Genomic DNA, 16288 nt, shown 5'->3' on the forward strand with positions numbered 1-16288 from the left:
ATATGACTACGTCACTGCACCCCACCCATCTCCACTCTTTCTGGTGCCTAATGTAATATACCTGTTAATTGGGATCTAAATGGTATGGTGGGATGTAATATTACTTACAAGGCAAAATACAATAGAAAGGCACACAAAAACATATATTTTAAATCATTTACATAGTTAAAAATAATAATGACTAATAATAGTGTTCATATGTGGGAAGAATAAATGAATGGAGGAGAACCAAATACAGTGGGGTACTACAATGAAAATTGAGAAAATATTGTTTTTAAACAGAATAAGAGATTGAATATTTTATTTGAGAAAGGGAGGAAATGAAAAGATGAGAAAGGAGAATAAAGGAAAGAAGGACAAACAAATGAATACAGATTAAGGAAAAATGTAAATGAGGATTATGGGGGCGGGGGAAGAAATCAGTTCTTGGCAAGCAAAAGTACTGCCCCCCCCCCAAAAAAAAGCCCCCAAAAATCCCTGGCAACATTGAAGCATGACTGAAGCATGATTGATTAAATATTTACTCCATTCCATTTACCATTCTCTCTCCACCCATCCAAAAGTCTGTGACTGAGCAACAAATTGCAAAAGTCACTGTCTATCCTTGAATCCCGAATTTTCCCTTCTCAACAAAGCATTACATGAAGAAGTAATCCCCCTTTGGATACATAGCACAATGCCCTCCTCAGTGCAGTGAGTTCCAAGACCTCACATCAGGGTGGAATTCCACAGAATGTTTTATCTGAGACTAGATAAATTAAGCATCTTTGTCCTGCTTGAAGTGAATTAAAAATCATCCAAATTGACCCATCCTATGTCAGGTTTTGGGTTTCTGCCTAAAAGGAGCACAGCCCTAGTAAAGACTTACCTTTTAATTTTTCCTTGCTTTATTTTGCTGATGTGATCAAGTGTCTCAGGATCCATGATGCAACTTACTGATTCAATTAAAATGACACTGCAAAAAATTCCAAGTTATCAGAAAGCCTATAGTTTTCACAAATTATAAAATGAAAATATTTTAGAAAACCAGAACACAACAATGCTTATTTGGATTTCTAGGATGATATCTAATTTTGCACTGACAGAAGGAAAGTTGTGAAAACAACTTAACAGCAATCTTTTTGTCTCAGCAGCCCCCCACTCTCCCACTCAAATTTTGCAAAAATACTGCATGAATAGTTGGCTGATCCTCCCCAGTGGCCAATGTTGTGACATGAGGGCTGGGGTTAATGAGACTTGCCAAAAATCAGATGAAGATAAGAACACTATCTTTCTCAAGTCGTCGTCTTCTTCAATTCCTTCTTTCTCCTTTCTATTTTACTTATTTAATTTTTGTCCCACCTTTATGTTTTCTCCAACACTCCTTCAATACCATCATAATCCATTTCTTTCATATAGATTTCCCAAATCCCAATGTAGCAGTTTGGCTAAGGTCCTGGTAACACCCATAACATTTGATGTCATACTTAGAATTTAGGCCTATGTACCTCAAAGCTTCTGGAGGGTAACAGTATTTTTAAAAACTGCACCAAACGTTCTATTTTACCCTTAATTTGTATTTATGGTTCAAAAAGCCATCTGGAGAACACAAATATGTATGCAATATATTTATCTATGTGTGGGGGAACCATCATTTATCAATCTATGATCCTTAATCTGAGAATTCCTTTTTGAGTATAAATAAATGAAAGAATATAACATCACAGGCGAAAATGTTAAATCCCTAAGACCAAAGGAATTTGTTTGGGGGAGAAAAGCCAAATGAAATGTTTACAATATAAAATGCTATATGTACTAATATACACTTGAAAAATAATTTATTAACAATTCAGGGATTTTCTTCCCTGTCTTGAATTTTAAGGCAACATTGATCAAGCAACCTGAATGTGTTGGCAGCCTAATACTAATAAGATGGAAATATGGGCAGAGATACTTGCACCTACTGTTTTCTGATTTTTTCAAAAGTAAATTTCCTTTCCTTGCAAGTAAGAGGAGCTAAATTATTTAGATCTGTGCAAAGTCTTTTTTCCCCAATCTTTGGAGCACAGATGAAAATGTGGAAGGGCTTACAATCCAAAAGATCAACAGCTCTCCCACCAATGACACCCTGCCATACCTCTTGTCAGGTTTTCTAACACCAGAATTTCCCATTTCAGGAAGAGCTGGCCTCAGAAGCTTGAAAAAAAGCTTCCAATATTTGATATTTCCCATCTAAGATAGATGTCCTCTCTCAAAACTGAAGAGGAAAATCTGACAGAATCTCTGGCAGGCCATAGATATGTGTGTGTGTGTGCACGCGCACACACACACACACGATTAAGTAATTTTACTTTCAGAATGAATTACATTTTTTTCAAGTCTAAATGCATACCTGAATGGCCCATCAGTTTTGAAAGGACTAGTAACTTGTAGACTATATTTTTTCAACTCATAACATGAAGATTTGCATTTTAATATGCCCTGTAGATAAATAGAAACAGATATTAGCTTGGAAGTTCACACCAATAATTAACTAAATAAAAACATAGATGATAAATTGCTATTTTTTAAACAAAAAACTCTTTCAACTTTTATGTATGACCAGTACAAATGGGCCAATATGCTGTTTGCCAAGTTTTCAGAAAATCTTCCCAATGAAAAGTGTAGGAAAGGCTCTGCTGCTTTAGATGGGGACATAAATGTCTATGAAATTTCAGCATATGGGTATTAACTTACTTTACAGCTGGAGCAGGCAACCAAGTGCCTTCCAGGTATTGTATAGAGTTCCCTCATTGCTAGGTTGATCTGTTAAAAAAGCACAGAACTCCAAAACGTCCAGACAATATCAAGTTGTCTAACAATCCTATATAGATTTACAAAGTCCCTAAATTTCTTTTCCTAATTTTTAAATTTTACTGTGTAATGATCATTTGAAATACATTCCCAATAGCATACTCTTAAATGTGTCCAAACATAAACTGAAGGAAAGGAGGAGGCCTATGAAGAAATCAGAGAAGCAGGAAAATAGGTCAAGACTACTGGATCTTCTTTGCTGGGTACAGTAATGAACCATATTAATTAGCAAGAAGGGAGGAGGATGAGGGAGTTAATCATTTGTAAAAATATCTTACTGATCAAATAGCCTTCTTTGCCCAGTATCCTGCTCCCATCTATAAATGGCATGTTATCTTTTTACATGCATGAGTGAGTTTCTTCCATGTTTGAACTGTAACTGCTCTTAATCTTATTACTGAGTGTTAAACATGAAGGACTAATTATAATGAACTACATATTTCTGGAATTTCCTCATAAAATATATGATACTTACAGTAGGTTTGACATAGCTAATCTTTGTCTTCAAAGAAAATGCCATTGTAACGCCTCCTACTCCAGTTAAAGCTTTTGAAACAAGCAAAAGCACAGCTTCAGCAGGATACAGGAAACGGCTAGTAAATTCCACATTTACTTTTACTTGGCTCCTGAATTGGGGAATAATAAGGTATCTTTTAATACAATTATGGCAGAGAAAGTGACAATAGTTTTATATATCTGATACTGAGCTTCTTTTGCCAAAAGCTGAAAGTTAAAGTCTTGACTCCTTGTGCATTTATAGACATGTCCATTAAGTTTTTTAAGCAATGGTATGGAAGGGGTTTTCCACGGCTGCCTTTCAGAATGTTTTTCTACTTCCCAATTTAACCTACAGCTCTGATATTCCCTGGAGGTCTACCACCTAAGAACAAGGCCCAAATGGACTTAATTTCTCAGCTCTGACTGCGTTAGTCAGGTCTTGCCGTCTATCAAGTCTACAGAGTGGTAAAAAAGCAATGAACATTTGAAAATTGATATATCATGATGAGATTTTCATGCAGGTTCATTGTAGTACTGCTGGTTATCTATCTCCAATTCCCATATCTATTTCCAATTCCCATAGAAAAAGGGGTGAAACAAGGATGCATTTTGGCCCCTTTCCATTTTAATTTCTATATTCTTTAGTTTTAGCCCTGACAAAATCTGAGTTTCACCATCCAAGTTAGAGATCCAAGTTAGTTCTCCTTTACACTGATAATCCAGCTATCCTCTCTACAACTAAGGTGGGCTTGAGATGGAGTTTCTAAGCCTGGACCTCTTATTGTAGAGAAGAAACACTTATAATCAACTACATTAAAACAAAAATAGTTTTCTCAAAAAGATTGGTCATCAGCCATCACTCCCAGAAAATTAATGATTCTCTATTGAATAAATTAATATTTTTAAACTCTTGTACATTTCCTTCAATACCAAGCACTCTGAAAAGAACTACCAAGCACTACTTCTGTGCAGACCCACAGACTTGCAAATGCCATTTTATGTTATGCCAGCTGTAATGACAACAATTATGCACCTGTCAAAGAGCAAAGTTAATTAGCCATCTGTTACATGACACACACATATATAATCACCATACTTCAAGCTTTCTAGTTATAGTTCAGTCTAAATTTTTAAAAGCCTTGTTGTGAGTCTCTAAGTGCACTTCCATCTCTTTTTTTTATTTCTGGAAAAGTCTTTATTGAGAATTGTATGACTTAAGAACTCTGATGCCTCAAATTCTGGCATAGACTAATATTTACTGATAGTTCCTTATCTTCACTGATCTTACAAAATAATTATTTATCTGTACTGTTGTGGTCTATTTAAGCATGCTCAGACCTCACTGGATCTGAAGCAATGAGTCCTCAGGAATGATATTCAAAGAAACCTGAGCACATATCCCTTTTTGCAAGGAATGAGCTTGATTGGAAGACTGTTCTGCAGTTATAATTATTTAGCCATTATTTAGCCATTATTTTATGTCCATAGAAGAGCTTTCACATTTACCAGGCATAATGCTTTGCCCTCCATGTTACTGGGCGGAATATTGAGTAACACTTCTGGGCACAAGGGCCTATTCCCTTGACCAGCAGAGGAGGTACCGACCATTTCACATGTTTTCCTATAATGCTCTTTTTATTTGGCCTAATTTGATAATTCAGAAGGAATATTCTCCTTCTTTTAGCTCACAGAATTTCTCTAATCTCCAGAAGAGCAGCCAGTTTTGCTCAATAGCCATCGCTATTGTCATTTAAATATTGTACCTGCTTCGTTGGATGTTGTAGTCAGATATATATCCAATTATACTTAAACTGAGATCTTTATTCTATTTTTATGTATATTTCAGCCTAAACCTTTGGATAGGATCTACATAAAGAATTTGAGGAAATTATGCATTTCTTTTTCCAACCAGTGATTTATAATATTATCTAAATGTTTAGTCATTGTTTCAAATGAAAATTAACTGTACAGTAATTACAAACATTATAGAATGTTGTTTTTGAAAAAAAAAATTTGATTCAATAAGTGTGTAGTATAGTCTGCCAAGAAAACATCACGAAAGCGGCGTCCCCTCAAGCGGCGTCCCCTCAAAGGGTCAGACCTGAGTCGGCGCTTGCACAGGGGACCTTTCACCTTTCACATCAGAGCTGAGCCCATATAGTGAAAGGTTGGAGTGAGCTCTCAAAGCACCTCTTCTAGAGGTCCTCTGGGTTTTTCATAATATGGGCCCACCATCTTTCCTTGGCATAGGTACTTGGCAAGATAGCCACCATGTATCTTACAGATATCCTCCAGGCCCCACTAACCCTAGAATTCCACGACAACTTTACTTTACTGTCAAACAGAAAGAAAAGGATGACAAAAATGCAGTTCCATAGCACCACCTCCATAGCACCACCTCCAAGTCCTATAGTGTAAGGCATGTGACTAAGGAAGTTAGCACCCTCATTCCTGCTCTGGCAGATAGATCAATCTCACAAATGATGCATAAAATTACTTATTTTCTTAAAAAAAAGAAACCCTTCTTTTCTTGCTTTAAGTAGTCAGGCTACTTTACAACGGCAAAGGAGATAAAAATATGCAGCTGCTTAAAACAAGGAAAACAGTTTGAAAGGAGGCTCCAAAAAGAAAAAAAGCAAGGAAAATGTAAGGTTCAGGGAAGATAACAAGATGGTATTGATCTATCCCTAATTTACAACAATTCTGCTGCAAAGCAATTCCAGGTTATATAAAACCACACAATTTACTGAACATGTACAAGGAACGTAAATATTTGAAACAATAAAGTTTTCAACTAACATACACACATCAAGGTAATTCAAAAGCTTAATTGCTAATTCCTGGCTAAATATTTATCTGTACCTTAGACACAAAGGTCAGATCCACACCGTTTACCACATCACTAGTCCAGGCCACCCACCATTTCTTGAGCGCAGGAATGTATGTTGCTGTCTTCCACCTATTTTTAGCCCATTGCAAATGCAGTCCACCACCACCACCACCATTTTGAGTCTCTAATTCAAAAGCAGTGTTTTCTATCTTGAGCTGTCTTAATCCCTTCTGAGAAGTTGGTCTACTGTGCTTCCTTCCAATTTAGCATCATCCCCAGTTCCATTGCTACAGAGGCTGGCACACTTCCCCACTACAGCAGCTTGTCATTGCCCTGAACAGCCATTTCATGTTGGGCTATGTTCTTAGGTGGCAAGCAGCTTTCTTTTTTTTCTTTTTTTTTGTTGCGCCAACACTGCCCCATCAAGATAATGGAGTCCAATGAAGTCTCCTAGACACCATCTTTCCCCCACTTTTCTGCCAGCACAACATCATTCCATTTTTACATCTCCTAGCAGGCACACTTTTGGTTTCTGCCAAGGTCTCCTTTCTTTCTCACCCTGTGCCCACTATATTTTACTGGATCCCTCTAAAAAAAACTTTTAAGTTACAACGCAGGCAATTGAAACAAAACTACAAAGTTTTAATGAATGCTACTTCTCAACAGTAAAATAAAGAACAGGGAGAGAGAGGAGAAAGGGGCTATGTTTATGCCAGAGACACCATGGGAAACATCTGCACAAATCTCTGGGAAAGTAAAAGAAAAAATGGGGTCAATAAGGAGGGAACAATCCCTAAAAGAAAAAGGCAGGCATTGGTAATGTGCCCACACACTGGCCAGCAAGTGAGGCTTGCCTTCTCTGCACAGATGGAAAGAGCAAAATCCAGGAGAATAACCAAACAGGCCCTGTGGTGGCCACAGTCAGCACCAAGCACCAATTTTTATTGTGAACCACCCAGAGTCCCTCCTTGTGGGGGAGATGGGCAGTGATAAATTTAATTAATTAATTAATAAAGTTGCCAAACCATTGGAACCTGGACTAGAATTTCTTAAGTTAGCTTCAGGAACATCTGGGAACAACACAGGAGACAAGCAGCTTAGGCTGCCATGCAAAATTGCCCAAAGGATCACTCCAGCAAAAGATTCCTACTTGCTCTTCTTGGAGTTTTCCAGATTCTTATCAATTATAACCTTAAATCAGGAACATAGGAAAACAGTACTTTAGCTCCTTTCCCTCCCCCATGTCTAGATTTCTATTTTGGATGTTAAAAACTTTCCCTTTCCATAAGTGGAGGGAGTTTGGTAATCTTCCCAAGTATGTATCCCCAGTCATGCTCAGGAAAGCATCTTCCCTCAGAAAGATTCCTGCTTGAGACAAAGTTGTATACTAGATACTTCTGGAATTGCAAGTGACACTCTGGAGTCCTGGGAAGATAGGTTGGTTTTACAACATAACATATGTGGATAGATTGTAAATATAAGTTTTTTTAAGCATGTCTGGGTCAAGAAGAAAAAGGAAGCACAAATGGGTAGGAGTGCAATCATGAGGTTAGAATACCTATAGATTATTTTCAGTAGACCACCAAACAGACACAGAGTGTGGGAGAGAGATTAATATTGTTGAGTGCCTGTGTGAATGTATTTTTTATTGGGCTAAGATATATTAAGGCAAGGACTTATGGAGACGTGACGAATTTGGAAGGGGAGAATCACCCAAGGAGAATGTTACAAAAAGATCACCCAACAGGGAACAAATCACGATAAGGACTTTTCTTAAACTCTGGAAAGACCTGAAGGTTACAATATGTATTGAGCAATATAGAGCTCATGTACTTCTTTGCTGTAGCGCTAGACTGCTCACTAACTGCTGCTTTTTAAGTGGTGTATTTTTGAAAAAAATAAAAAGTAAAACAATAAAAAAGTATTCAGGATGAGCAGCAAATTCTGTGTAAGCACAGAATTCTGAAGATGCAATAAAGCAAGTATCTGGAAGATAACAATGTCTAGAGGAAGATGTGGGGAGACAGTCATTAACCAAATGGAAGTTTACTTACTTTGGAGAAATTGTGACAGTATTTCCTTTAGGTAATGAAAAAGCAGCAGATTCTCTTCCTAAAATTGTAGCATTGTATACCAAGGGTTTTGTGCTGGGGTTTTTCAACTGTATCTGTTGCAAAAATACAATATTTTCATTTATTGAATCTCTTTACTCCCCTTTTCAGAGCAACCCCAAAAAGGCTTACATAAAAAGTCCTCCTAAGAAGTTTGACAAACAATACTATGTATTTTTTCCATTTCAGTAAATGCAGCAGCTGCAAGGCATGAAGACAGGCAAAATTCATGAAGAGCTACATATTATACTTTTTTTTTATAGAGAATGCCCCAATAAATTTCCTAAGGAACCTTAAAACATCACTAAAAAAACCAGCATTATTATTCCCCTATTACAGATGAAGGGGAAGCTAAGAGATAGTGAGTTGCATGAGGCTTTAAATTACATCTTTTACTGGATGATAGCTCTAGTAGCAAAGCAGGGACTTCCAAAATCATAGATTATTACAATAATTATGCTAAATAAAAACTGATTAATTCCTAAAAGAACTGAAAACTAAAAATAAATTGCCCCATTATCTAAAACATTTTAAATAGTAAAAGTGGTATAGTATAGTAAAAAGATGACAAAACTTTTACTGTAAATGTTGGAAGAATTTAACTACCAGTCATCATAGGCATTATGCAAACTGAAGCACAAAACATCTGGATAACAACGTTGTGAATGCATTTTTCAGATCTGCAGATAATAACCTAATATTTGATATGCTATGACTCCCTATTCAGGTTAAAATTCAGAAACCAGCCCTCTACCTATGAATCAGTAAGTACAGGTTCTTTTTTTCTTTATGTTGTATCTTATCTTCCAGTATCTACTAAATAAGGCTTAAATATTGAGACTCATTTCTTCCAATATCAGTAACAGAAATCTCCAGGCCCATATTATACTTTCAGTTCTATCAAAAACTATTTAAAATCTTAATGTAGAAATACCTTTCTAAGAATAGTAGCATGAAGTTGGCCAGCAAACTCAAGTGTTTTCTTGGGTAAATACTGAGGAAGCCGCTCATATAAATAGACACAAAGCATAAGCATCATGACTGGATTTGGATCACAAATGTCTTCAGCCTAATTTAACATTAAAAATAAGGCAGTGTAAATTGCTGCTGTAAACAAAAACTTTGAAAAAATGATGTTAAGGGATTGTAATTTATCATCTTAACCACTGATCTTCCATCTATAAAACCACTACAAAACAGAAAATAAAACCTAGAAACTAGAACTGATTTTTTTCAAACATCAACATACAGAAGTACAAAAAAGAAGATATTTGAAAAACAGATGCCTGAATCTCTTGTACTGGACTGACATATGAAACAAGAGGAAATTTATAGAAATATTTAAGTAGTGTCTAAATTTTCACAATTCTTTTCATACAAATATATTTCTAGTGACTGGTTGCTTACATTAAAGCATACCAATAAAACCTTAAAATTCAGTAAAAAAAAAAGTTTACTGACATTTAGTTATGTGCTTCTCTAGGATAGAAAGAGTACTGATGCTTTTGAACTCTGGTGTTAAAGAAGACTCCTAAGAATACCATTCAAGAAAACAAATCAATGGATTATTGAACAAATCAACCCAGAGTTCTCACTTGAGGCACAAATGATCAGGCTCAAATTATCCTACTTCGGACACGTTACATGAAGACCTAGCTCTCTGATGCAGGCTCTAATGCTGGGAAAGGTAGAAGGAAAGAGAAGAAGATGATGATCAGCAGCAAGTTGGATGGACTCAGTTACAGTGGCGATGAGTGCACCATTGGAAGACCTGAAAGACCAGGGTATAGACAGATCGTCATGGAGAAAATCTATCTATGTGGTCGCTAAGAGTCAACAATGACTTGATGGCACATAATCAGATCAATGAGAGATACGATATACCCACTCCTTTATTACTGTGGTTTTATTTCAGAGTTTTTTTATAAAGCAACAGGATTGAATGTTTTAAATAACTGGTTAATTAACATAAATATGTAGTATTCAAAAATAATATTTAATACTCTGGAGTATTACTTTCTGTACTTTCTGAATTTTATTTTCTGCAAAATTCATTGTTTATAGTTTTATAATTCCACAGGTTTGTATTTACTACTACCTCGATATATCATTTATTTGATGAAATGAACAACAGTCAGTGAAAATTTATTTCATGATAACATGTTTTTATGTTTCTTGGTAGTAATAACAGCATCAATTACCATATTACTTAACAGTAGTAAAAATATTATGCAGCTTTTTGAAATCAGTATGTTAAAGAAAAAAGATCATTATGTTTTGGGGGGATGAAAGATGAAGTATGATCTTCCTATTTCTGATAAACTTTCCACCAGATTATCAGTGCAGTACCAAGCACTGCTGGAAGGAAGTGGGATAGCCTTGGTCTATATTAATCCCTCTGATCTATCTTTGGAACATAAACAGGATAGGGAACCTGATAGTGTCTTACAAATTGTCTATTACAAATGCTGGCCAAGATTGTCTGTGGCATGGTTTGTGGATGCAAGATTGTACCAGACATTCATGATTTTCACACTAATCATGGGCCTATCTCAATTTATACCAGATTCTGGTTTATCTGTTATGGATTGGGGGGCCACTCACACTGGGCAAGCAACAGTTGCTTTCCATTCCATGGGTGAGTCTTTGAGGACATGTGGTTTCCACTTCCATTAGCAAACAACATACAGAAGTCATAGAATCATACCACCAGATAGAACCTTAGAAGTCCTCTACAATTAGAACAGACTTCTGAGGTCATTTCATCTACTGAGAAACCTGTCTATAAAGATTTCCCTAAATGCAGTATGGATGCTATTCCATCCATGAGAAGTGAATGGACACCCAATAGTAATCTATCTTCACCATGCATGCCATGCTCATTAACAACCAACACCTGGACAAGGCACTATAAATGCCAAAGACAAGGAAGAAAGTGTCCTAGTTATCTTGTCAGCAGGCTGGTAATTTGAATTATGCAGTAATGGAAGATTGTCTTTAGGTTATGCTATTTGGAAAAGATTTAGCAGAACATATGTAGCTCACTCCCATTGGAGACAAGAATCAAGAATCTGCCAAAATGGCCCTCCTGATCCTGGTTGCAAGGGATCTCTCAAGAGTTTTCATGAATACCAAGGACAAACCCACTCTTTAGTGAATTCCCACTCTTTAGTGAATTCCAAGGGAAAATAACTTATATCCAGGGGAATCTTTGGCAGGGAGTGGGGAGGGGGGTACAGTTTTAAAAAGTCAAAGTAGTCACCATTGCTGGAAGCCCTGCCTCTTTTTTAAGTGCATCAGCCATGCAACATAGGTAAAAAAGGGCACCAAAACATCCAGAAATAGGGGTTCACCTAGATGTTCCCAGTGTTGAGAAAAATAAAGAGGAAAAAAATATGCAGAATGAAAAATCTGTGCAAAGGGAAAGGGATAATTTAAATGTTTGTTATTTAGATTATATGAGGCTGCCTAACTCAACACTGACTCTGGAAGATGAACAATTTTTTAAGCACAATATCTAAAACCAAGCAAAAGAGAATAAACATAATGGGAAACAAACATACATCATAACCAAAACAAATGATATACAAAGAGCAGAATTTTCCATGAAGCTCATAAATGCCTAAGAGAATGAGGTAAACAAAGGCCTTCTTTAAGCTAACCTGACCTTGAATTTTTAGAACTTGGTATACTATACCAAAATTCTGAATCTGGCTCTGTAGCAGACTGAGAGTTATTGAAATTCTCTTAGAACAGTTATGGTATGTACACACCATGACCTCTCAGCCAGTAACCTAAGATACTGCATAACCCATGAAACAGTAAAGTAGGTGAGAATTGTTATTACACTGAAAGGTTTGAAATTAAGTAGGGGATAAAAGCTTGTTTATAGCATTGTGACTTGAACAGCAGGCTCCCAGTCCAGCTCTTGCTTCTTGTCAATAACACTATGACTGCCTACACACAGATACTGTAAACATCTGGACTTTTACAGGCATCTTTTCTGAAGAATCTGCAGTAGCTGATAAATCAAGCCATTAAACTGCATTACCCTGGAGTTCAGTTTAGCAATGCTTAGTGAAAGACTAAAATCTGTTAAAACACAATATTCCCACTGAGCCTATTCCTAGCCAGACATTCTTATGGCTTCCTATTTCTTTCTATGTCTTAAAAAGAAATAGAAAGAATACGGACCATAAAAATAATAATTCTTATCCAAGAATATGTAGTAATGAATTCTCAAACTATAAAAGAAATAATTTGAAAGAGCTAGAAAAACCACATGCTGATAACAAAATATGACCAAATATATACCCCCTTCTTAAACTGGTAATTCAATTTAAGTGCTTTATTTTTAGCCTCCCATAATCATGTTTTTTTTCCCTCCTCTAAACTTTCACGATCCTATTAGATGATCTGTTCCAATATGACTGTATGCTGGAAAAGTACAGATGTTATAGTCAATATTCTCTACCTTTATAGTGTTACAAAAGACTAGAGAGCTTTTGATTAGAAATGTAAGAACTAAAAGATAAATTAGGTAAATACCAGAATTGGCACTGTAAATTTAAAATTAATGAGCAATTGGTTAAACCATAATTACTACAATAAACATACAGAGAACAATGACACTTTATCTTTACACATGTGAAGTGCAAAATGTCTATGTATTAGATTATCACATATTTCCTGTAAAGGAAATATCATTCAAGGAAACTGTAAAGTTATTAAATGTAAACAGATTAATGAAAAACACAATTCTAAAGCCAAAAATGAAACTTAAAGTAATATTTTATTACCTCTTTACTTACTAATTCATTTAATCATTTGTTTATCGTATTACTACAGCTCAAAAAGCTATGCATGATAGGATCTAATTAGTAATGGGATGGGAGTATAGGAAATGAAGCTGGACTAGGAAATCAAAACACACAAAAACACGCCACTTAAAAATACTTACCTCAAAAATATTATTTTTTTGTTAAAGTAACAAAAAACTGAAATGTGGTAGAACAATATAGTATGTACTAAATAAATAAAACAATGGAGATAAGATACCATCTCCAAGGTGTGACTGTGGGGCTGACAGGCAAACTGTTAAACACATAATACAAGAATGTAAGACTAGAGCTTACAACAGGAACTTTGCTGATTTCCTGATGGCAACTGATGCTGCAAAAGACTGTATTTGTAATCTTAATGTTTGTTTTTAGTTATAATTGCCCTATGACCAATGTATATTTCCTATATACCTTTTTATATTCCCAATATTTTTAATATATTTGTAATATGTATGATGTGCTGCCATATGATAAATAAATAAATTAAATAATTCATTCAAAACCATCACTTTTATGTCATTTTTCATTTTTTTTAAAAGAATATCCTTTTGCAGCAGCATGTCAACACCTTTGTACAACACAATTAGCAAGAGCAAAACTCTTTAAAAGGCAGGTTCCCACAATCCAAATCTTGGTAAATCAAAAGCCAAGACCAAGCTAAGCTGACAGTTAGGAGAACAGGATATGTGCTGAATTTAAATCTCTCCCAACTCCAAAGGGTAGGAGCTACCCTGGTTCACTGTTTAGGCAATAACTTGGATGTGTGCCAATACTATCAGCACTGACTACATTAGGCTTCAGTTTGCATATGATGCACATGGCTCTTCCCTATTGTTCCCCATCTCCATTTTTTTTAAAAAAAACAGGTTTGCATTTTGATTATCTAACATCCAATTAGCATTGACTCCAAGTGACTACAAGATAGATTTTCTCCAGGACAACCTGCTCCCAACCTGGTTCTTCAGATCTTTTCATGGTACACCTATTGCTACTGTAACTGAGACCATCCATCTTGCTGCTGCCATTTTCGTTTTCTCTTTTCTTGCACCTTTCCCAGCATTATAAACTTCTCCAGAGAGCTCTTTGTTTAATGTGTCCAAAATATGATAAATTGAATTCTTTGGATAGCAGAGTGAAATTGTGATTCATCCTAACTTCCTCTAACAAATGCATCTTTTAATTGGATTTATGCCCTGGATGGCATTGGTGGTTACTTTTCTGAAAAGTAAATTTCCTATCCACAGATATTAAAAACTGGTGTAGTTGTTAAGATGCTGGACTAGAAATCAGAAGATTGTAAATTCTAGTTCTTCCTTAGTCATGGAAGCTGGCTGGGAACCTTGGGCCAGTTACTTTCTCTCAGTCCAATCAACCTCACAGGGCTGTTGTTGTGGTGAAAATATGAGGAAGCACTATGTACACTGACTTGATATGACAAATAAAGGCAAGATATAAATCAAATAAATAAAGTGCATAATTAATGCAAAGCCTCCACATTTTGAACATTACAAACCTCCATAAAATTAAAATTCTTATTCACTTTTTTTTATTCTTACAAAAAGTTAAAATAAGTTAACTGGATATTTTTATGCTAACTGGTTTACATGGCATTATGATAGTTAATTGATATAACTACCTAGTTACAATATTGTACTTTAAAAATAGGGACATAAAATAGTATAACTGAAAAAATACAATTATTCATAGAACATACGTAACATAGGACCACTTACCACTATATCTATGTCAAGATTTATTGCATGAAAAGCATTTACAAGTATCAAGGCATTGTGAAATAATTGTTCAGAACATGCTGGATGAGTGTACATATTCACAAAGTGAGTTGAAATCTGCAACCAAAACGAAAATGAAAGTTTTTCTGGGTGATCTTATTGAATAGTTACAGGTGCTTTATTAGCAACCCTATTTGACCAATCCTGAATATTTTAATATATCTGCTCCTCTGCTATCCATTTTCCAGGAGTTTTGAGATGTAACCCCAAAACAGCTAAATCTCTTTTTTTCCTTTTGAACACTGCAGCTCATTTTGATGACATCTTATCTGAATGGGGCACTTCTATATCTCTGCAGTAATAATCCCCATTTCTTCACCTCTTAGCCCTTCAAGATACTTCTCTTTTCTACCATTACAAATACTTAAATCCTCCTTATAGCAAGTCCAGCCAGTAGTATATTTACTCTTGACAAGGAGCAGCTCTCCAATATTTCAGAATAAAGGTCATTCCAAGCATTGTTCCCTGGCAGATTTATTCAGCAACTGTACAAAAAACATATGCTTCACAAAGACCACTCTCAATTTTTCTTTTCTAGTTTCTTCGAGACAAAATTATATTAAATATCACTTATCCTTCTTTTACCCTTTTTTGTCCCCTGCTTCCCTAACCAGATCGCCAATCATTCCTGTGTTTTCAAGTATACTCAGTGGTTCAATCAATACCTCCCTGGAAACTACTTGAACTAAATTCAGAGCCACCATAGTGAAACAAGAATGGTTCCACTGTAAAATTATTTAGCCATCATGTTGACAGAACATCTAAACTACTCAAAACCCAACATACAGAGAATGTAACCTTTGCTGCAATGACACAGCTGGGAATATGGCTGCTGACACTGAGACAGAACTACAAAATGGTAATCAGGAAGAGCAATATAATCTAGGATGATGAAAGAAAAGGCACGTTAAGTAAGACAGTTTTGAGAACAGCTACAAGGAAACAGCAGCATCTGCAGCAAGCTGCAATGGTAGCAAAACAGCAGTACACACAGTGATCTCATCACACAAATGCTCCAATTACATACTTGTGCCTTGACAACTGATGTAAGTACTAAGTTATAGCATTTGCACTGTCACATGCATTTAATTATTTGCCCCTCTGTGGACACCCAAGCAAGGAAGAGAGGCAGCCTTTTCAGTAAAGAAAATGGATGAATTCAAACACAGGGAACAGCATGATGAACAGAAAAAACAGTGTTGGCATGCTTCAGGTTCCTTTGATCAAACAGAGTCATCTATAAGAACCCAGAAAGTATGTCTTCTCTCTTGTGGCGTCTGCCCTCTGGAATGAGGTTCTCCCTGAGATCTGGGTGGCTCCCAACCCCATGGCATTCCAGAGGCCCTTAAGGACCTGGCTGTTCTCCCAGGCCTTGGGTCAGGC

The 16288-nt window shown here is 36.0% G+C and overlaps 1 protein-coding gene across 1 annotated transcript in view; it reads right to left on the minus strand.

Moving 5' to 3' along the window:
- Positions 1–16288, minus strand: part of CFAP47 (cilia and flagella associated protein 47) — a 230371-nt gene that overhangs the window by 128340 nt on the left and 85743 nt on the right. Inside the window, exons 36-41 of the mRNA XM_063304691.1 lie at positions 14846–14962; positions 9206–9340; positions 8215–8327; positions 3308–3458; positions 2372–2460; positions 869–955 (exon numbers count right to left, since the gene is read on the minus strand). Of these exons, the coding sequence (XP_063160761.1) occupies positions 869–955; positions 2372–2460; positions 3308–3458; positions 8215–8327; positions 9206–9340; positions 14846–14962 (692 nt within the window). The remainder of the gene's footprint in view (positions 1–868; positions 956–2371; positions 2461–3307; positions 3459–8214; positions 8328–9205; positions 9341–14845; positions 14963–16288) is intronic.

Source organism: Candoia aspera, chromosome 5 (assembly GCF_035149785.1).
Source record: "Candoia aspera isolate rCanAsp1 chromosome 5, rCanAsp1.hap2, whole genome shotgun sequence".
Classification (NCBI taxonomy): domain Eukaryota; kingdom Metazoa; phylum Chordata; class Lepidosauria; order Squamata; family Boidae; genus Candoia; species Candoia aspera.